Source organism: Monodon monoceros, unplaced genomic scaffold (genome assembly GCF_005190385.1).
Source record: "Monodon monoceros isolate NGI ecotype Baffin Bay Population unplaced genomic scaffold, NGI_Narwhal_1 Super_Scaffold_9, whole genome shotgun sequence".
Lineage (NCBI taxonomy): Eukaryota > Metazoa > Chordata > Mammalia > Artiodactyla > Monodontidae > Monodon > Monodon monoceros.
Genome location: NW_021703786.1, coordinates 51,513,962 through 51,536,415, shown reverse-complemented (window position 1 = coordinate 51,536,415; position 22,454 = coordinate 51,513,962). Strand labels below are relative to the sequence as shown.

The 22,454-nt window shown below is 47.1% G+C and overlaps 2 protein-coding genes across 3 annotated transcripts in view; one reads left to right on the top strand and one right to left on the bottom strand.

The window, feature by feature from the left end:
• Window position 1: 1 nt before the first annotated feature.
• On the bottom strand, window positions 2-5,226 carry TIMM22 (translocase of inner mitochondrial membrane 22). Its single transcript, XM_029212803.1, has 4 exons — window positions 4,965-5,226; window positions 2,673-2,869; window positions 1,976-2,048; window positions 2-590 (listed from the first exon to the last, which is right to left on the bottom strand). The coding sequence occupies exons 1-4, from the start codon at window positions 5,200-5,202 to the stop codon at window positions 514-516; spliced, it is 585 nt and encodes a 194-aa protein (XP_029068636.1). The 5' UTR covers window positions 5,203-5,226; the 3' UTR covers window positions 2-513.
• A 10,315-nt stretch (window positions 5,227-15,541) lies between these two features.
• NXN (nucleoredoxin) overlaps window positions 15,542-22,454 on the top strand; it is a 139,839-nt gene continuing 132,926 nt past the window's right edge. For both annotated transcript variants that reach the window (XM_029211051.1, XM_029211050.1), the window contains exon 1: window positions 15,542-15,999. In XM_029211051.1, coding sequence (XP_029066884.1) covers window positions 15,628-15,999 — 372 coding nt within the window. In that variant the 5' untranslated portion in view covers window positions 15,542-15,627. The remainder of the gene's footprint in view (window positions 16,000-22,454) is intronic.

The window sequence follows — 22,454 nt, the reverse complement described above, 5'->3', positions numbered from 1 at the left end:
TAATATAAATACATATATATATATGTTTTTTAACAAGGCAGAACACTAAACAAAATGACATCATTGGTCGGATGGCATAAATTCACTTTGCCCTGCCCCAATGTGTGAGATGGATGACGGCATGGAGGTCCAAGGTAGAACAGCTTCCCGGGTATATGTAAAGTCCCCTCCATTCCCACGGCACCAAACCACCAGAGGGCCAATTGTGGTCAGGACTGAACGTCTGCGGAACTCAATTCCTACAGGTCAACACGGTGACTCCTGATCTGCCCGAAAGAGAGCAGCTGGCGTGGCACAGCCCCCCACAGCCTGGCTGGAGTCCAGGAGCAGAGAGCGTGGCTGCTCAGAGGTGGCAGATTGCAGCCAGGCAGCTCCCTCACGACACCAACTATGTGAGGGAAAACAAATGTCTTCAGTCTCTGAAGCAAGTGCCCCGGCATGGGGCAGAAACTGCTCTACACAGAACAGCTCTGATCCTGGGCTGGCATCATCCTTCCCTGGAGGCAACTGCTCTCACCGTAGGTAATAATCGATCGCAGCAGAGAAAGCAGCAAAACCTCCACAACCAATGACCCCAGCCTTTACGCCAGCTGCAAAGCAAACACAAATGACATCACCTGTGGTGACAGATGCCGGGTCAGGCTGCACTCAGGAAGAGCCTGGGTACCCGCAGACGCAAAGAAACTGGCGTACGCGTTCCAAATCATTCAACCTAGCAGAGAGCTGAAAGACTTCAGTGAAGCCGTGCACACGATCTGATCCAGTGTGCTTTTATCTAACTGTACGTTCATTTAACTTCTCTCGTTCTAAAGAATTACTATTTCCAGCCTCATGAAAATAGCCCCTCACAGGCAGGAAAGTGGTTAAGAGAACCAGCCCTTGGAATCAAGTGAAAGCATATGGCCTGTACCCTGATTTGTTTATGGAATAAATTCCTGGGAAGGTGATCAAAGCAATCCTAGAGGGAGCTGAGCCTCTCAAAGGCCCTGACAAAGCTGAGACATGGGAAGACCAAAGGGGAAGTTACTCCATAAATCACAAATGGCTGTTTGAGGATGAAAATCAGGTTTTAATGATAGCAAATTATCCTGCCTCTCAGAAAATGAGAAAAAAGGCTTTTTGCTTTGGATAAGTCCGGGCACAGCAGATGGAGAGCAGTCCAGCAATGGACACTGTTAAGAACACCCTGTCACTGACGCGCTGCACCATACTCTTGACAGACACACCAACACAGAGAAGTGGCAGGGAACCGGTTTTTTTCTTTGTTGTTTATAGATGATAATCCAACATTTCTAGAATACCTATATTTGGCTTTCAAGGGGTAGAAATCTAAGAACCCTATTACCGTGATAACTTATACACAAAATGACAGTTGTATAGTACGAAGAAAGACGTCTGTTTGCAATGTATGGAGCTGAAATTTCAGCAGAGCCTGCTCTTTGGCCAAATGGGGCCCAGCTATGCTTCTGTACTTTCCCGCATAGCAACACACACCTGCATATTATGAGGAAGTTCTTCCCGTACGTTCAAGATGGGGGCAGTTCTTTTTTCTAAGATAGATCTAGATCTCTCTGTGGTTCTCACCTGGGGGTGACTTTGTTCCTCAGGGGACATTTGGCAATGTCTGGAGACACCTGTCACCACTAAAGGATGCTACTAGCATCTGGCGGGTAGAGGCCAGGGATGCTGCTATACATCCTACCATGCACAGGACAGCGCCCCCCTCCCCCTAGCAAACATTTATCTGGTCTAAAATGTCAACAGTGCCAAGGATCAGAAACCCTGATCTAGATACTAGAAGTTTCCAAAACTGAGTTAACACAGAAGCAAACGTGATTTCCTTGTCAGAAGGGAAGGATATCAAGTGTCCACATATGCCTTGGGCTGTCCTTGGAATGCTCATATGTTTAGAAATGTCAACTTCAGCATGTTGTCCAAGGCCACAAAGAAAACCGTCTGAGGGCTGTTTACTAACCTCTGAAACCAACGGCTCCTCCAGTGGCACAGCCACTGATGACGCTGTTCTTCCAATCCGATCTTCCCCGGTACTGTGGGTGGAGAAGAGCAGTTCAGAGCCAAAGACACAAGCCAGACAAGATGATTAAGGAAAAAAAAAAAGATGGGGTTTCTGGCTGGCGAATCTAGTCCCTCCCCAAAGGAAACCTCTCTTTTTCTCTTTCAAAAGTATAGCTCCTAAAATTTGAATGTGTTCATAAATGCTTCCTGCAGGTGGTACCAGAGCGCTGAAACCAAGTGTAACATTTGGGAAGTAATCAAAATCTCTTCTCAGTTCCCCAGTAAGTATTCTGTTTAAAATCATTAACTGGGAATTCCCTGGCAGTCCAGTGGTGAGGATTCCGTGCTTCCACTGCAGGGAGCCCGGGTTCAATCCCTGGTTGGGGAACCAAGATCCTGCAAGCAGTGCGGTGCAGCCAAAAAATAAATAGAATAAACTCATTAACCAACTTCTAGCCTACAAAAACAAGTAAAAAATAATGCAAGCCCAAATCATAAATGCACAAAAAGTTTACATTAGGGACTATTTCATGGAAATTTAATCTAGCAAGTATTGGACATTTCTGACCTGCTCTCTAGTAGCATTAAGAGTATTTCTCTTGAGAAGTCCCAAGATGGAAACAGGCAAGGCTTTCTCAGAAGGCAGGGACACTTACAGATTCTACCAAACACTCAGTGCAAGAAAACATGGCGCCCACGATGGCAAAATTTTTGGCGTAGGACATTCCTCTCTGCCCCATGTCTTTAAGAACTTCTTTTGCTGTAGGTGTGCGGTAAGGATCCTTAGGGTCAAAGCCCACATTGGTATCAATGCCAGCAGTGAACACCCCAAATGCACCTCCCAAGACAAATCCTAAAAACAAACACAGAGATGAAGATTTCTTTGGTATGTTTTCTGGATTACTGTAATGGGGTCATACTCAAATAGCACCTTTTGGATGGCCACCAGCGAAGAGGATGCCCCCTCTTGCCTGGAAAACTCTCTACTTGTCTGGTTTCCACATTACAAAATCCAGAATCTATCTTGTTGGCAGCTTCTTCTCTGACTCTTCTTGGATTTCTTCCTCCTTTCATTTTCTAACATTCCTCAAAATTCAGTCTTTAACCCTCTTTCTCTCTCTACACTCTCACATGTAAACCAGTCACCCTCAAGTTCAGGTATCAACTTTGCAAATCACTCCCTTGACGACGGTGACATCCATAATACTCATTTGGTAAATACCATGTGCCAATCACTCTGACGCTTTATAGTCCCAGCCTCATTTATTCTTCACAATAGTCCTGTGAGATAGATATTATTATCCTCTCCTTTCTGTAGGTGAAGAAACTGAGGCTCAGAGAGGTTAACTAATTTCCCTAAAGTCACAAAGCTACCAAATGGCAAACCCCACACTGCTGTCCACAGCTGACCTTCCTGAGCCTGCTGGACATTTCAACATGGATGTCCTCTTGTCACCTCAAGGTCGGTATACGTTCAATGAAATCATGGGCACCTCCCCTCCAGACTTTCCTGCTTATGGCTCCTTCTTTCCAGTCACTCCTACTCCAAACTTCAGGGGCATTTCTGACTGTTTCTTTGCTTCCCCCTGTAACCCTATGTCCACAATTATCATCCTAGTCTAAGGCCTTTATCACTTCGCCCCTGGTGCACTACAAAGACTCATTCATCATTTCAACAGATATGTATTTATTAGGGTCAGGCACAATGACGAACAAAGACCCAGTCCATGTCTCACGGAGCTTCAGTCTAGCAAATTCCCTACATGGTCTCCCTATCCACAGATTTTCCTTTCCTTCATCACACTCCACCTTGAGTCACCATGCTCATTACCACTTGTTACCCTCTAAAAAACCATCAACGGGGACTTCCCTGGTGGTCCAGTGGGTAAGACTCCACGCTCCCAATGCAGGGGGCTGGGTTCGATTTCTGGTCGGGGAACTAGATCCCACATGCATGCTGCAACTAAGAGTTCGCATGCCGCAACTAAAGATCCCACGTGCCGCAACTAAGACCCAGCGCAGCCAAAATAAATACATACATAAACATTAAAAAAATAATTAAAAAACCATTAGTGACTGCCCTAATGCCTGCAGGCAAAAAGCCCAAATCCCTCACCCCACCCCCAACTTGAAATGCTGTTTCTCCTCCTCTTTGTCTAACCCCATTCTCTCAATCCTCCAAGACACGCTCTAGTCTCACCTCCTCTTGTGGCCTTTCCCCAACCAAAAAAGATATTTTTTCTTTCTGCTCTACTTCACATGTGCACTCTCACCTACATTCCTTTCTTAATTGCCTTTCATTCTCAATGAGACTTCAAATCACCTGCAAATGTGGCCACCCTCTTTACTCTGCATACAGGAGGGACACATACATTCTCAAATCCTCAAAACGTTAAAAAAAAAAAAAAAAAGCCAAGTCCAGACTTCTTTCCCCCTCTTTCCCTGCTGTCTAGTCACACTGGCCTCACTGGCCTTTCTGTTTTTCTAACCTCAAGCTACTTCCGGCCAGACCTTTGCAGGTGCTGGGCCCTATGTCTGCAGAGCTCTCCTCCAGGCTCCTTCTCAACAATTTTCTATGTATATTAAAATGTTAGCTTCATGAGAACAAGGATCTTGTTCTCACCCTGTCTTTCCACCGCCTGACACGTGATAGCTGCAAAGTAACAAGTTGTTGAAAAATGATTATTTAAAAGCGAATGAATGAATGCAGTCAACCATCTTAGAACCCCCAGGTCCCGACCCAGGATCGATTCTCTGATCCAATTTCCAGAGGCGAAAGCCACCCTCGGGATCTAGGGAGGCGCTGCTCGACCTCACTGAACCAGGCGGGGGTGGGTCAAGGTCGAAGCCCATGGACTCCTCGCCTCCCAGGCGCGTGGTCTTCTTGGCAGGGGACCCCTATGCCGCCCAAGCCCTAAGTCTCCCAAAGGCCCCCCTCCTCGCCTCACCTCCCAAGCAGGCCAGCGCCGCCTTGAAGGCGCAGCTTTCCATCGCCCTCTCGACCATCTTCTGCTCCTCACTCTTGGCCGGACTCGGGATCCCGCCCAGGCTCCCAGGCTCCAGGAGACGGGGCTGACGCTTGTCACCCACCAGGTACTGCAGAAGAAGGCTGTACTGCAGCGGGGCTTCGGCGGAAGCCGCCGCCCCAGGCGCGGAGCCCGCAGCACTGCTGGCCGTCTCCCCCATGACTGTGGCTGCCCAAGAAACCTGGCTTCCTTCTTCCCACAGCAGATTCCACAAGCCTCCCGTGGGGCCTTGCGCTCCCAGCCATTGTGTCGCAACGGCAGATTCGCCACACCGAGCGAGCCCGAGGCAGCAGCGGAAGCCAAGTCCGTTCGTGCACACCCGGCGGAAGAGCTATCACGTTCTCCCAAAACCTCCTGTGAATACTGAATCAGGCTTGTGCAGCAGTCCCAACGACACTGACAAAGATTCAGAGTCACCAGAAAGCACCCTCTTCGGGGCTGCAGCGCGGTGAGTATCGGGATTTGTAGTTTAACACGTACACCCCAGACATTTCCCAGGAAGCTTTGCGCGGGCACTAGCGTCTCAGCCTTCTCTCGAGCTCCTGACGGGCGGGAGGGAAAGGAGGCTGCAGCGCGCCGGGACGCCAGCAGGGGGTACGCGCGCCCCGCCACTGCCCTTCCAGCCTACTAATTCCTAGCGTGTGTCGTGAGATGTCAATAGGGGAAGGTGCTTTGTAAATCAACGTGAAAGCGTGGTATAAATGTATGGAATAAATGTTTTATTCAATAATTAAACGGTTGAGGGGAGAGAGAAGGAGCCAAAAAATGAGTGAAGCTATTTAAAAAAAAAAAAAAAAAAGGAATTCCCTGGGTGTCCAGTGGTTAGGACTCCACACTTTCACTGCTGAGGGCCCCGGTTCGATCCCTGGTTGAGAAACTAAGCCTCCGCAAGCCTCGCAGCGTGGCCAAAAAACAAACAAACAAAAATAGTGATGCTAACCAAGCTTAATATGAGACAATGATAGGAAGTGGAGGTGGCTTTGGCCTGACGGAGAGCAAGGGAAGCTGAGGCTGCTACTCACGCCAGCCAGCTGTTGTCAATGGAATTAATGATGTGGGACTAGCATTGCCATGAAAAGCCGAATTTATATTATGCTGAATCAATTAAAGTGCTTACTAGCTTGCAAACTGAGGACTTGAAGGTTAACTGTGAGAGCACCGTGTATGAACCCAGAAAATCTTTTGCAGTAGTTTCTGTGGTACTAAAATAGATCCCCAACTGTTGTATTGATACAGACTAGCAGTGTATCTGGGTGTATCAGCTAAGAGAAACATAAATGGAAACAGAAGGTAGTGAGGTAGCCTGTCAACAGAGGCAGAGATACCTCTTTGGTAGCCAGAGTTCTCTGTGCCGCAGAGCAGAGCCTGTGGTTCACTCTGCTTCTGCTCCCACCAGACCACTAAACCAGCTTGTCCTAAGGTCCCTGGTGAAGCCCCAGTTGTTAAGTCTAATTCAGACCTCATTTCACTTTACTGCTCAGCTGCGTTTCATGCTATTGACTCCTCCTTCTGTGAAGAAACTTCAAAGCGCCTCTCCCCTCGTTGTGCTACAGCCTCTCCAGTTTCTCCGTCTTCGGCGCAGGCACCGCTGCCTGAACTTTTCCTGTTGGTCCTCTCAGGGCCTCATCCTTTATTTTCTCATGCAGCTCACTCTACCTGAGCAACTCATCCGCACTTGTAGCTTCTACTACCACCTCTAATGCAGGAATGACTCCCAAATCTTCATCTCCAGCTTCGACCCTTCTCATCAACACAAGAACCAGACATTTCCTGTAGGCACCTCTAACTCAACACACCCTGCCAACCACCCATTCCTTCCAGATGAGTGAGGGGCCCAGGGCTCTGATTCATGCTGAGGTCTTAAGAGCTGAAGCTGGATCTGAGAGAAGTTGGGACAGGGCCCTAGGCAAGTCCCAGGCAAGGTGGCCTTGGAAAGCAAGGAATGATCTAAACAATTTATCCCTGGGACTAGTTAGAGAGCAATAATTAATCCCTAAATGAAGGGTCTGCCTCAGATTTCAGGTACGAGGCAAGTCAGCATGTGGCGAGATCCACTGTAACCATGGTGAGTGAGGGAGGGAGCCTTTAATGGAACATAATGGCCCGAATCACAGATGGAGACACAGATACACTGATCTGGTATCTCTCTTCCCCCACCCATCTCCTTCCATAGGTGGAATGCGTTTCACCTGATGGAAAACTTGAACCTCTTCAAGCATATTCCGAAAGTGAGAAGTGGTTTCTCATGTTTGTTCCCCTGGCCTGAATCTTTGCCAGCACCCTAGGGACTTTATCTGGCTACAGCTTCACTAAAAGTCCAGCTGCTCTCACGTTACAGGTTGTCTGTTCTGGCCGCAAGGATACAGAGGTGGGGCAATATCTCAGTGGGTCAGAAAGGAGACACTTCAGGATGAATGAGATTCACAGGCAGGGTCGTAGGAAGTCAGAACACTCTGAGTTGATGACCCATCACTTGAAGGACTCCAGGTCAGGGCACAGATGGGGAGGTGCTGAACTGGAGGAGAGCCTGATCGTCTCTCGCCCCAGGTGTCTGGGAGAGCCTGGCTGGCCTCTAGTTCTCTCAGCATGTCAGGAGTGCAGAAATAAAAGAAATAGCAGGAGTGGGATAGAATGAGGAGGTCCCAGTTGAGAAGTGCAGTGTGTCCTATGTGGATCTGAGTTGGCTGTGAATTTGGTAACAGTGAGTAGTCTGAATAGTCCCGTCACTGGCAGGAGGTCTGGCCACATAGGTACTCTGGGTAGCCAATTGAGTCACCATGCGTGGTGGGTACTGGACAAGTGACTTTGTATTTAAAGCTTTTTTTTTTTAAATTTACTTATTTTATTTATTTTTGGCTGTGTCGGGTCTTTGTTGCTATGCGCGGGCTTTCTCTAGTTGCGGTGAGCGGGCTTCTCATTGCGGTGGCTTCTCCTGTTGCAGAGCACGGGCTCTAGGCATGCGGGCTTCAGTAGTTGTGGCACATGGGCTCAGTAGTTGTGGCTCACGGGCTTTAGAACGCAGGCTCAGTAGTTGTGGTGCACGGGCTTAGTTGCTCCACGGCATGTGGGATCTTCCCGGACCAGGGCTTAGAGCCTGTGTCCTCTGCATTGGCAGGCAGATTCTTAACCACTGCACCACCGGGGAAGCCCTCAGTTAATAGACTCTTAATTGGTCCGCATGCCTCCTATCTTGCTCTTCTTCAAACCATCCACAGAATGGTCTTTCAGCACTGAAGCGTGATCATGTGCCCTGATCAGAATTCTTCTCTGTGCCAGGATAAAGCCTAAACTTGGTGTGTTGCTTCTACAACTTGTGCCCAGGAAGACACATATGCTTCTGCCCAAGTTTAGTGCTTCCTCGAATATTTCCATTCCTGGTTGTCTGCTTTCTCTTTTTAATGTGCTATTTTAACCATTTAAAAATGTTTTTCTTTTTAAAAAATTTTTGGCCATGCCATGCCACGCCATGCGGCATGCGGGATCTTATTTCCCCAACCGGCGATCAAACCCGTGCCCCTGCAGTGGAAACATGGAGTCTTAACCACTGGACCGCCAGCGAAGTCTCTCAGATCTCTGCTTTTGATAATCTCTTTTGGATCTGAAAGTGTTGGCTCAGAATCATTTGCAATAATGTGTGGTCTTTAGTGTTTGGGAGGTGAGTTTGGACTTTGGGACTCAGTGTCATTTCTTTGATTTGTGCCTTGTCCTCAGTCAAGTGTAAATTGTTACAAAATATTTATTATTATTATTTCTTAATTCTTTTTACCTTTGACCTATGATAGCCATGGTGACAACAGAGGTATCCCGTACTGTTTCCAGTGACAGATGCTCAGACTCTGATTCTGATGGGTGGTCTTAATGTTCTGGAGCAGATTTCTTCCACAGCATAATTGTCTGGAGGTTTTATTTACTCACCCAGACCCAGCAATCCAGATTTGCTTACTATCTCTTCTGCTGTTGCTTTGACTTTGCTTATGAAAAGCTATATTGGAGATTTGGCCTATAGTCTGGCAGTCTGGTGGATGTTTAGGACCTATTTCAGACTCAGGCGATGAATCAAACACTCTGGCTAGATCTGCAGTAGGGTCACATTGATGACAAGTTGTGATCCTGAGATTTGCTCTGAAAAGTATTGGAGGCAAGTAGGAATATGCATCATGTTTTTCTAGCACCTCACACTTCTGACTCAGAAAAGAGTTAAGAGGCTTCAAAAACTAGAGACCGGACTCCTGCTTTGCTGAGGGATAAAATGAAATATAGAAAGAACTATGATGGTGAATTCCCGAGGTTACATATCAAGTTGGTGCCAGAAAGAGAAGCAGCACACTTCTGCTGTAACCAGTGAGGGCAATGCCCCTCTTTCCCTTCCCTCATCTTGATCTTTGTCAAATCTCACTCCATATTTTGTTTCACTTACCTCTCTATCCAGCAATTTCCCTTATCAGTGGATCTGCCACCAAAGCCCAGCTTTTAAAAAAGGAAACGATAAAACAGATGCAAAAACTGTACTAGGGCATTAATCTACAGGTAAAATCCTTTTACAGGGAACTCCCAATTAAATGGAATACATTTTTTGTTTGAATCAATTTTGATTCACATTTTGTTGACTCAATTATTTCTTGAACTAAGTGGACTTGGAAAACTTTTATAATCAAAGTGTTCATTTTGTGCTAACAGCTTTGTTTTGGTTTTTTGTTTTTTTGTGTTTTTTTAACAGCTTTGTTTTAATGGCATTTGAATTTGTGTATGTGAGACATTCTGTCTCTTTTATTCTGAGACATCCTGATGTACTTTAAATATTTCTTTCTCCATTTATAGCATCTTATCCTTGAATAAGTTCTTATTTGAAAATGCAAAAAGTACTTTCTTTTTGGACTAGATAATACCTTCCATATTTTTCTCACATTTATTCCCAGTTCTTCAATTCCCTTCCCTAAGCAACCTGTTACTATTTCTTTTTCTTTTTCCTATTTTTTTTTTTTTTTTGGCCGCACTGCACGGCATGTGGGATCTTAGTTCCCCACCAGGGATCGAACCCGCGCCCCCGGCATTGGAAGCACAGAGTCTGAACCACCAGACCGCCAGGGAAGTCCCCTGTTACTATTTCTTAAGTGTCTTTCCAGATATGTTTCCTCCATACATAAGCATTATATTTGTGTATACATTAATATGTTTTTTTCTCCACTTAAAAATTTACAAGTGGGGCTTCCCTGGTGGCGCAGTGGTTGAGAGTCTGCCTGCTGATGCAGGGGACACGGGTTCGTGCCCCGGTCCGGGAAGATCCCACACGCCGCGGAGTGGCTGGGCCCGTGAGCCATGGCCGCTGAGCCTGCGCGTCCGGAGCCTGTGCTCCGCAACAGGAGAGGCCACAACAGTGAGAGGCCCTCGTACCGCGAAAAAATAAAAATAAAAAAAAAAATTTTACAAGCGGTAGCTTAGTCTTTCCTACCTATTCTGCACCTTACTTACTCTTGTGTTACATCTTAGAGATATTACATATCAGTGCAAGAGATGGTTAATTTTATGTGTCAACTTGACTAGGCCACAGTGTGCCCAGTATATTCCTCATTTGGGTGTGTTACTCTGGCCTGTTTACTGAGTGACCACAAAAGTTGTTGGTTTTGAGGGGGTCCCCGAACATGGGAAGACTCTGCAGAAGTTCCAGACTGCTGTACAAACTGCCCTGTCCCTTGGGCCATACGACCCGTCAGATCCGATGGTGCTTGAGGTAGGTCACAGGCAGATAGGGATGCTATTTGGAGACTTTGGCAGCCCCTGTAGGTGAGGCCTGCCATTCTCTGTGGATAACTACTCACCTTTGGAGAAACAGTACGTGGCCTGCTACTGGATCTTCACAGAGGCTGAACACTCGGGCCACCACGCATCAGTTACCACGCTACCTGAGCTGTCCGTCATGAACTGGGTGTTATCTGCCCCACCAAGCCATAAGGTTGGGTGTGCACAGGGACACTTCATCATCAGATGGATGTGGGATATATGCGATTGGGCCCAAGCAGGCCCTGAAGGCACAAGTAAGTTACAGGCTCATGGAATTCACTGGCTCCCATGCTCCTCACCACTCTGAAGCAGCTGGTTTGGTGGAACAGTAGAATGGCCTTTTGAACATTCGGTTTACAGCACTAGTTAGGTGGCAGCTCTTTGCAGGGCCAGGGCAAGGTTCTCCAGAAGACTGTGTGTGCTCTGAATTAGCATCCAGTATAAGGTGCTGTTTCTCCCAGAGCTAGGAGTCACGGGGCCAGGTATCGGGAGGTGGAAATGGGAGGGGCACCGATCACTATTACCCCTAGTGACCCACTAGCAAAATGTTTGCTTCTTGTTCCCACAACGTCATGCTCTGCTGGCCTACAGGTCTTAGTTCCAAATGGAGGAGTGCCTCCACCAGGAGAAACAACAGTGATTCCATTGCACAGGAAGTTAAGACTGCCACCTGGCCACTTTGGGCATCTCATGCCTCTGAGTTAACAGGCAAAGAAGGGAGTTACTCTGTTGGGTGGAATGATTGATCCTGACCACCAAGGGGAAATTGGACCACTAGTCAACAGTGAAGGTAAGGAAGAGCGTATCTGCAATATGGGAGACCCCTTAGGGCATCTCTTAGTTATCATACCCTGTGATTAAGGTCAAAGGAAAACTACAATAACCTACTCCTGGCAGGACTACTAATGGCCTAGACCCTTCAGGAATGAGGGTTTGAGTCATCCCACCAGGTAAAGAACCACGACCAGCTGAGGTGCTTGCTGAAGTCAAAAGGCATAAAAAAAAGATAGTAGAAGAAGGTGGTTATAAATACCAGCTATGATCACATGATCACTTATAGAAATGAGGGCTATATTGTCATGAGTATTTCTTCCTTGTTATGAATATATGTGTGTGTGTTTGTATTTGGCAAACATCTTTGTTGCTTTTATCTCTTATTTCCTTATAATGTAACATAAAATGTATTGACTTTATATTGTAGTATTTCAGTATTGTTAATTTTACATCATCGTACTTAAGTTACGGGGTATCAAGGTGAGTAAGCATCCTCAGAGACTTTGCCGCCTCTTATGGGGATGGAGTCAGTGCATTTTTGCTTGTATACATGATACTTGTATCATTTTAGGCAGGATTATGATCTTGTTATTGTCTTTATTTGGAGAGTAAGTATGGTTTAAGGAGATGCATATGGGTGCCAAGTTGACAAGGGGTAGACATGTGATGTTTAATTTTGTGTGTCAAATTGACTGGGGTGCAGAGTACCCAGATACTTTTAAAAATATTTATTTATTTATTTGGTTGTGCCAGCTCTTAGTTGCAGCAGGCAGGCTCCTTAGTTGTGGCTTTCAGGGTCCTTAGTTGCGGCTCACCTGGCTCCTTAGTTGTGACATACGGGCTCCTTAGTTGTGGCATGCGAACTCTTAGTTGCGGCACGTGAACTCTTAGTTATGGCATGCAGGCAGGATCTAGTTCCCTGACCAGGGATCGAACCCATGCCCCCTGCATTGGGAACATGGAGTCTTAACCACTGTGCCACCAGGGAAGTCCCGAGTATCCAGATATTTGGTTAAACATTATTCTGGGTGTGTCTGTGAGGGTGTTTCTGGATGAGATTAACATGTAAAGCAGTAGACAGAGTAAAGCAGGTTGCCTTCCCAATGTGGGTGGGCCTCATCCAATCAGTTGAAGGCCTGGATAGAATAAAAAGTAAGGGAGAATTCACTCTCTCTGCCTGTCTTAGAGCTGGGACATAGGTCTTCCCCTGCCTTTGGACTCAATACAGACTAGAACTTACACCATCAGCTCCCCTGATTTTCCAGTCTTTTGACTCAGACTGGAACTAACTATACCATCAGTTATCTGAGTCTCCAGCTTGCTGAATGCAGACCTTGGGACTTTTCAGTCTCCATAATCATGTGAACCAATTCCTTATAGCAAGTCTCTCTCTATATTGGTTCTCTTTCTCTGGAGAGCACAGACACAGAGCTCTGTGCTGATACAGTGTACATCTCCTTAATTCCTTTCAATGACTAGATTGTATCCCAAATGATGAATGTGCCATCCTTTAATCCTCCTCATTGATACACAGTTAGGCTCTTTCCAGTCTTTTTCTGATTTCACCAGTGTATCAGTACCTATCTGTACACATACATCTTTGTGCACTTATGCTACTATAACTGAAGACCAAGGAATGTGATTTATGAATCTTAAAGGTGACAAATATGTATTTGTTCTGTGCATGTTTTGTATGACATCATGTGCCTTAGAATGCAGTTTCCCCAAAGAAAAACTGTAATATGTAAGTGCTATAAATGTCAGGTATGTTGTGGCTCCCTAACACATATTTTAAAACAATAATAATTTGCAGAATAGCAGGTCAATTCATGTAACCTAACTAGCTAAATACCAGTTGGGACATTTTCTTTAAGTGGGTCTCTTGAACCGTGTACTCAGAGAGAGTGCTTTCCATAAGCCAAAGGATGTTGGCTATTCTTTACAGGAAGCCCAGTGAGTCTCCTCAGGCTTCTTCTTGTAACAAACACCCACTAGAACTATGATTTTGGAATCATTTCCATTGCAAATCCCCTCTTTCCACACCCCTTTAAAAGGCAGCTGCAGTATTTGGCATCTAACCAAGGCCTGCTGCACCAACAATTCTCTAAATTTTATTTATATTTCATGTGCAGTATGTTCAAACTCTCACTTTCCCAGGTGCCAGATGCTGGTTTGGACACACTCCAGTAGAAAGTGCTTTCCTGTCAAATAATAAAAGGAAAATGCTGAACATACCACCTCTTTATACAGACTTGCGTATAGTATACCAAAGTTAAGTACTTTCATAATGACTTCACTATTTCCCCAATTTGCAATCCCCCCTAATTCCCTCCTCACCTCCCTCCACACCAAATACTTTGTCCCTCGTCTTCCATAGGATGTTTATGGTTCCCTTCCATATCTTCAGTGTTCACTTGAAAACCTCAGGGTGTAGGAATCTATCTGTCTCACATGCTTTGGATGGGGCCTGATGTAACCCACCCACGGGTGTTTCAAATATGATTTGGATGAGAAAATAAAACACTTTAACCCACTTTCAGTATTTTAAAAGATATCTAACAACTTAATGTCTGCTATGTTAATAGCTTTTACATGTTTTCACTAAAAAGCGATGCTTTCCATGTGTTGGATAATAATACTGTCCCTGCAGTCGCACAGAATTTTGGCATGACACTAAAAATGAGCTTGGAATTCGCCTTTATCATAGGTCTCTTGCCTGCCTAAAGGCAATCCTCAGTCCAAAGATCCTACTTGTGAAATGAGCAGCAGTGTTAGGTGGATGCTGAGAAAGTAGATATCGTTTCAAGAGATTGCCAGTCCACTCGTGGCGCCCGCCTCCACCTCCACCTCTTTCACCGCTTTATGTAGTAACATTTCACTGAACCAAAAACTAGTACAATTTCATGTTCTATCCCAGAAAATTGGGAACCTTAAGCGTGAAGATTTGTGTTTGTGCCCAAAGCTTGCAGTTATATTCTGAGGTTTAAATGAACTCTTGTAAAGCAGGCTATGATTTGTGTGTGTGTGTTTGCATGTGTGGAAAGCCGCTATAAAATATAGACATTCTGCTTGGCTGCCAGTATCTCGTTTTCTTTTTCAACCTTTCCACTAGATGGCGGTAGATGTCCAAGAAATAACTTGCAAAAGCCTGGTGGAGGGCTGTGAGGGGGCGTCCCGTCCTTTCACTGGGCTGTTGGTAGCTGAGCGGACACACTGTTGTTCCTCTGTTGCGGGTGGGCATGGTGTACATTTTATTTTTTCGACTGTGTGTGTGTCAGGGTGGGGAGGCCGGAAGACTTGCCACAGACCACCTGTTTAATCCAGGTTCTCTCTAACCATAGGGTAGCGTCTTGCCAGCTGGGGGAAAAAAAAATCGCTAGAATTTTTCTCAACTATCAACAGGCTTAATAGAAACCACGGAACCGGTTCAGGAAAGCAGCCAGCTTCGATTTAGAGATGCCGTGGTATCTGGTCCCTATATTTGTGGAGATGGAAGAGAGCCAATCGCTGGTGAGGAAATGGCCGCGGCGACCTGGGGACTGAAATCCCACAGTGAGACCTGCGATCAACCCACAAGTACTTATGGATTCCCTCCCATGTGCCTAGCACTAGATCAGAAGCTACACAAGAAATAAAAGAGGTGGCGTCCTCCAGTCCTCTTATAGTAGAGAACACGAAACATACAGAGAAGTAAGTGCCGAGCAAGACCTAGCGTGATGAAGGTAACATTGTGTGAAGATGGGAAGTCCTCCGCCAGGGTTGTCTCCCGAGCACTTCGGCCACGCGGCGGGAGCCCGCGCCCCCTACGCCCTCTGCAGCAGCCAGTGCCTAGGCGGCTAGCACTGCTACAAAGGGGGCGTGGCGTGGGCGGGCCCCACGGGCGGGGCTTTCTTTTCCCCAGTGCCCGCCGCCGCCGCCGCCGCCGCCGCCGCCGCTGCTGCTGTCGCCTCTACCCGCCGCGCGGACCGAGGGAGCGCGGTCGCCGCCGCCTGCCTGCCCGGGTGCCCGCGTGCCCGGGCAGCGGTGGGCCAGGATGTCGGGTTTCCTGGAGGAGCTGCTGGGAGAGAAGCTGGTGACGGGCGGCGGCGAGGAGGTGGACGTGCACTCGTTGGCTGCCCGCGGCATCTCGCTGCTCGGGCTCTACTTCGGCTGTAGCCTGAGCGCCCCCTGCGCGCAGCTCAGCGCCAGCCTGGCCGCCTTCTACGGCCGCCTGCGGGGGGACGCGGCGGCCGGGCCAGGGGCTGGGGCCGGCCCGGGGCCGGGGGCCGGGGCGGCGGCGGAACCCGAGTCGCGGCGCCGCCTGGAGATTGTCTTCGTGTCCTCGGACCAGGACCAGCGGCAGTGGCAGGACTTCGTGCGGGACATGCCGTGGTTGGCGCTGCCCTACAAGGAGAAGCACAGGAAGGTGAGCTGCGCCGGCCTCGTCGGCGGCTCCGGCCTCGTCGGCGTCCCCGGCCCGGGTGCGCAGCCCGCGAGTTCCCGGGAACCGGGTCCTCGCCGCCGCCCCCCCCCCCCGGCGCCCCCTCCGCCCCCTCCGCCGTCGTGCACGAGCTTCCCCTCCTGCCCCTCAGCGTCCCCTGCCTCTGCCCGCCTCCCCGTCCCGGAACCTCGCCGGCTAGCGGCTCCCGCCGCAACTCCTCTGTGCCGATGCCAGGCCGCGCCCGCTGGGGAAGTTTGAAACCCCTGGGATCCCGACTCGCGTCCTGGGGAGTCGAGAGCCCGGTTCCCCCATGGTGGGAAGCCTCGAGTAGGGGGTGGCTGCGCTCGGGGGTCGCGACTCGGTGACCCCCACCCCCAGGCAGAGGCGCAGGGAGGGGCCGCTTCCTTTCCCTCAGCGCTAGACTCCCCGCGGATACCTGTGGTGGGGGAGGAGGGCGATAGCCCCCTACCCATAATGCCTGAACCAGGAAGTTTCCTCTCTTTCCGAGAGAAATGGGCTTTCCTGGGGCTCTCTCCGGCTGTGGCCGGGGACCCGGAGGCCGAGGCTAGGCCGCCAGGCGCCCTTGAAGGGGGGGGGGGTTGTCGGCCGCTGACCGTGGCTTCGGGCGAGAAGCTCGCTCGTCTGCCTTCGCCTTCCCTCCGCCCCCCACCCCTACCCCGGGCTGAACTAGTGGCCCCCGGGGAGCCTTTCATTGTCTGGCTGTCCAGCCATCCTCACCAGATGCCTCTCGGGCACCGGACCAGACCCGTCCGTGCAGCTCTTAGTTGCTTGGTTGGTGGGCCAGTGTTGCCTTGACATCGAATTAAATGCTGAACCGATCCCATAGGTGCGGATTGACCGGAAGAACGAGGATTGGGGGAAATTTATACCTTGCTGTCAACTTCTCATCTCCCGCCGCCCCCCGCCCCCCCCCCGGTTTGCTGCTGAAATTAGCTTTGATTTTTGAGTGTGTCTGTTGGATGGAGATGTGTTTTAATAGAACGAATTCAGGAAATTTTGCCATGAATCGAAACAGAAAAAGTTTTGGAGCACTTTTGCTTAATTAGTATGCCTGATGCAACGTGTGAATCCAGCCCCTTCCTTTCCGGAGGAAACTCTCATTTTATGGAGTGGACAGGAGAAGGGCTCTTCTGGGGGCGTTTAGGGCTGCCATGTGCTGCTTTAATGTGTACAGAATCTTGTTGAGAAGCATGATTTAAACTTAGTCGAGTAAAAGGCTTAGACTGTGACCCTATATGTCTCGAGTAAATCATCCATGGAAGCAGTGTAAGGTACAGACTTGGTATTTAAAGTATGAAATACAGTTTAACAAATACAGTTTGTAAATTTAACATTGGAGAAACATGGGCTCACTAACCACACAGAGGCAAAGCTTGGCGTTTTAAACACTTTTTAGGTGATCTTGCCATTAAACCATATTTAATTTATATGGTGCCTGAATATGAATAGCCAGTCCTTTTTTGCTTTAAAACATGGGAATCCTTTGTTTTCCTTGGTGGTGGTTTTTATGATCGTTTTGGGGAGGAGTAATGTCCAGAAAGTGATTTATCAAGAAATATTTTCATTGTTATGTCCATTTTCTGTTGTAGACCAAAGTCCATGTAAAATAATGTCCTTATTGGGCAATACAAATGAATTCTAGCTTTTGCAAATACACAGTGATGGTAAAATGTTACAGACCTAAGGCCTATTGTTGTGTTTTCCTCCACAACAAGTGGGGGAAATAAATTTGCTGGATAGTAAAAAATATGGGACAAATTGAGATGTTTTGCAAATGCTTAAAGCTTTTTTTCCAAAAAGGAGAATATCTGATATGACATAGGCCATGCCTAGTTCAGTGTGCTCTGGCTAGTCCTTTTACATGAAAAAAAAGTGGTCTGTGGCTCCAACCTGGACTTGCTAATTCCACCAGGATGAGAGTCTGGATGACACAGGGCAGAACCTCATTTGAAAATACAGTTCAGATTGCTGGCCTGTGCCCAAACCATGGTGCGTTAGCATATTAAAAATTTATTTTTGCTCAGAGCTTTTCTGACTCACATTCTGTAGTTCACTTTGTTGTCTAAAACAAGTCCAGGGCTTCCCTGGTGGCGCAGTGGTTAAGAATCCGCCTGCCAATTCAGGGAACCCGGGTTCGAGCCCTGGTGGGGGAAGATCCCACATGCTGAGGAGCCCGTGCGCCACAACTACTGAGCCTGCGCTCTAGAGCCCTAGAGCCACAACTACTGAAGCCCGCGTGCCTAGAGTCCGTGCTCTGCAAGAAGAGCCACCGCAGTGAGAAGCCTGCGTACCTCAAAGAAGAGTAGCCCCCGCTCGCCAGAACTAGAGAAAGCCCAGCCACACACAGCAAGGAAGACCCAATGCAGCCAAAAATAAATAAAGTAAATAAGTTTATTAAAAAAATAAAACAAGTCCAGTTTTCAAGGAGGTAGTTTCTGCTCCTTGATGTTCATGAATAGGCAACTCAAGATTTGATCCTAGAAATATTCTTATTTGTGGTGATATACCAGGTAAAAGGACTCCAGCTGTGTTTCTTATGGAAAATATACTCTTGGAAATTACAACAGCTATGTACTCACTTTGGAAGAAATTATTTTCCCCCTTGAAACCAAAGAGATGTAAAACAAATTCCTTTTCTGTAACTTTGAGTTTTTGTCTCTCTTATTTGAAATTGGTGTGCTTAGAAATCTGTGATCTTGGGATGCCAATTCTGTGATAACAACAGTGAAAAACCCAGGGCACCCGCGATTCAGGGTGCTCACTGGCTAGACAGCTTAGCTTCTTGTTGATGGATTCTGTCCATGTTGTTTCACCAACTATAAAAATAGCATTAAAGGAGAGAATTTTGTTTTTACACTGAAGGGAAACCAAAGTTCCAGATTACTAATTTTTTTAAGTTCTCATTAACATTTGTTCTTAAATCCATTGGTATACTTCCCACTGGGATAACAAAGGATATGGTTCTAATTAGTTATTGGCTGGCATTTCTCTAAAGAAAATTGAAAAATTATGGTAGGGAAAGAAAATGCAGTGTATTATTTCTCTTTTTCTTCTTTTATTAATTTCCCCTTTATATAGTAAGAAAGTCTCGGGATAGCCGAGACTTTAAAACTGTGTTTTGCATGGCTCCTCTCACCTTGCTTGGAACTGTGAGAGAACACCAAATAACAGGATTCCAGCATCTTTTTTAAAAAAATTCTTTGTGGAAGGTTGTCCTGTTTCTACTTGCTTTCGTGGTTGGGGCAAAAGTAATTGAAGCTTCACTTTTTGGCTTCTAAGCACACACATATAAAGAGCTGTATAGAAATTGTAATTAGATGATAACAGAACTTTGAGTGCTTTTATAAGAGCCGTGTTGTCAGGAAACACATAATCCTGAAGTTAAGGCAGTTAGATTTGTTTTAATAAGTAGGTTTGTTTTTTGTTTTGTTGATAGACATTTTTCAGATTTCTGGAGAGAAAATGTGATGAATAGTTGGAAAGTGGTGAAGATTCGGACTTTTGGGATTTGATCTGTCCCTTTAGACTAATATGGGTTACTTAGTTGTCAAAACTGGAGAGTTGATCTTTGGGATCTGCTTCAGCATCACAGAGGAAAGCACTGGTTTTGGTCTTAGAGACACAGGGCTCAGCTTTGCCTGGGCTGGATGCCTGATGAAAAACATTTGGTCAGTGTGCGTGCCCTGACATCAAAGGACGCAGTACCACTGGTCTTTTTTTTTTATATATATATAAATTTGTTTATTTATTTTTGGCTGCGTTGGGTCTTCGTTGCTGCGTGTGGGCTTTCTCAAGTTGCGGTGAGCGGAGGCTGCTCTTTGTTGCGGTTCTAGGGCTTCTCATTGCAGTGGCTTCTCTTGTTGCAGAGCACAGGTTCTAGGTGTGAGGGCTTCAGTAGTTGTGGCTCGCGGGCTCTAGAGCACAGGCTCAGTAGTTGTGGCGCACGGGCTTAGTTGCTCTGCGGCATGTGGGATCTTCCGGGACCAAGGATCAAACCCGTGTCCCCTGCACTGGCAGGTGGATTCTTAAGCACTGCACCACCAGGGAAGTCCAGTATTGCTGGTGTTGATCTGGACAGGTTTGGTGGGCTCTGGCTTGGTCCCAGAACTTCCTGCCCCACAGAAAGGGGATGAGAAAGTCAGAGCAAGAGAGCAGCAGAGTTAGGGGCTCTGGTCTAGCATCTCTGGTCCACCTGCTTCGGCCAGGGGAAGTGGTATCTTCCTGTTCCCCGCCAGGGTTGTTTGCTCTCGGTGATTCTGATTCAGACTAAATCAGAGGCTTGGCCTAGAATTCACCTGAATCACTTGGGCTCTTTGGATGGGGTGAGATTTGGTACCAACCCGGCAGTCTTACAGCTCTATCTCTCCCAGTGCTTTCTCCCTCAATCCAAATACCCTAGCCACTAAGAGAATGATTTCTACAACACTGACAAATGACTTTCGAGGTGGTAAAAGATGGCAAAAAGGCACCGCTTTGAATATTGGCGTTTTCTGCCTTCCACATAAGGAGCCTGGACCAGCCAGGACAGGTTCCCTCTGTTGCCTGTGTTTCCAGGACTTGGATCCATCTAATAAAAGACAACAGCCTGATTAAAGTAATAAGAGCAATTTTCCTTGAGAGGCTTTTTCCTCATTCCATTATTTGTAATGTATTTTTTAACCTCATTTTTCTTCTCTGCATAATGAAGCTGTCTAGTGTAGTGGCTGAAAATACAGACTCTTGTCCTTTAGATCCTGGCTCTGCCATTTATTAGCTGTGTGACCTTGTGCAAGTTATCCTACCTCTCTGTGTCTCAGGTTCCTAACCTATAAAATGGAGATGGCAACAGCACCTGCCTTACAGCATTGTTGTAAGGACTACACAAGATAATATACACGTGCCTGGCATATAGTACGTGCTCAATAAGTGCTAGCAATTATTATTTGTTAATAAATGACCATGAACTTCAGTAATTCGTTTTATAGTGTGAGCCTTTGGAATATATCACATTACAGAATTGCAAAACTGTTATGAGGCATATTTTTAACTTTTCGAACAAATGACCTTTATAACCATACAAGGGGATATGAGCAAGGAGTTGAAAGAATTGCCCTAGAAGAGCTTACAATCGAGGAGAAAGATCTAGAAAAATGAAACAAAAGCAAATGGATATAACAATCGTTCCTTAAAGTACTGATAGTACCGATATTTACTGAGCTTCCTACTTATATTTGCCAGTGAAACTTGAGACAGCAAATCAGGGAAGCCAGGCATGATAAAGGAGAACAGTTTTCAGGTGATGGGGCACTCTTCTTGAGAGAGATTAATTACGTACTTGGGTGATCGTTTTTGTGATTTGCCAAAGCCATCAGGCATGTCTTCTGCTGATCCTAGCTGCTCAAATCTGGGCGGCTTGGGGGTTGCAGGATTGCCGCTCTTTCGCGTGGGAAATGGACGGTGCCTGCTCTGGTCTCTGGAGCTGTAGAAGCCTCATCCCCCTAAGACAGAGCCGCCTCCCTTCCCAGCTCTGGAATGTTGTAGGATAGGTTTGTTCAGACCTGTCGCCATTTGCGGATTTAATACTTGTCTTCTAGTTAGCGGCTCAGGCCTGACGGACCAGCTGTCCACAGCTTTTGCTGATCCATTTGTCTCCTGATGTGGGTTGGGATATGAACTAGAGCACAGAGGAAAGCAGTGGGTTTTGAGGTTAGGGTCATTGATTTCATTTACCCGTTTCCTCCGCCCCTACCCCCTTTTTATCACTGTTCCTTGTGGTTTGAGGCCTTGTTTTAATATCTGTGCAAATTGGAGGAAGAAGGCTTTGTGTTGTATACAGCCTGGGTGGGGGGTGAACAAGTCCCTCAGTTGGGGGGATGGCTGGGGGCGGGGGTTCTTCTTTATTTACTGTTAGGACCTGGGACCCCAGGGTTCCAGCTTGCCCCATTCTGAACTAGTCTGGGCTCCTTACTGCACGATTTTGTTTCAGGGGGAGAGTGTAAGCTTGGCATAGGATGTGTTTTTTCATGTTCTGAATCCCCAGTGGTGCTCAGTGTTAACCACCGGGGTGCTTGGGTTTCTGTATTTCATTGATTTATCATTATACTGATTCAAAGGCACTCAAAGAAAATGGCTATGAATTTAGAATCTTTTTGCTGATCCTGACTTTTACGAAGCTCTTGCATACTGTTGCTTTACATCTTGTCATTATTTAAAAAGTGACTAAGAGTTCTTGAGTCTCAGGAGTCATCCTTGATTCTCTCCCACCCCTCACATCTAAAAGGCACTGAGGGACTTCCCTGGTGGCGCAGTGGTTAAGAATCCGCCTGCCAACGCAGGGGACAAAGGTTCGAGCCCTGGTCCAGGAAGATCCCACATGCCGCGGAGCCATGAAGCCCATGCGCCACAACTACTGAGCCTGTGCTCTGGAGCCCGCGAGCCAC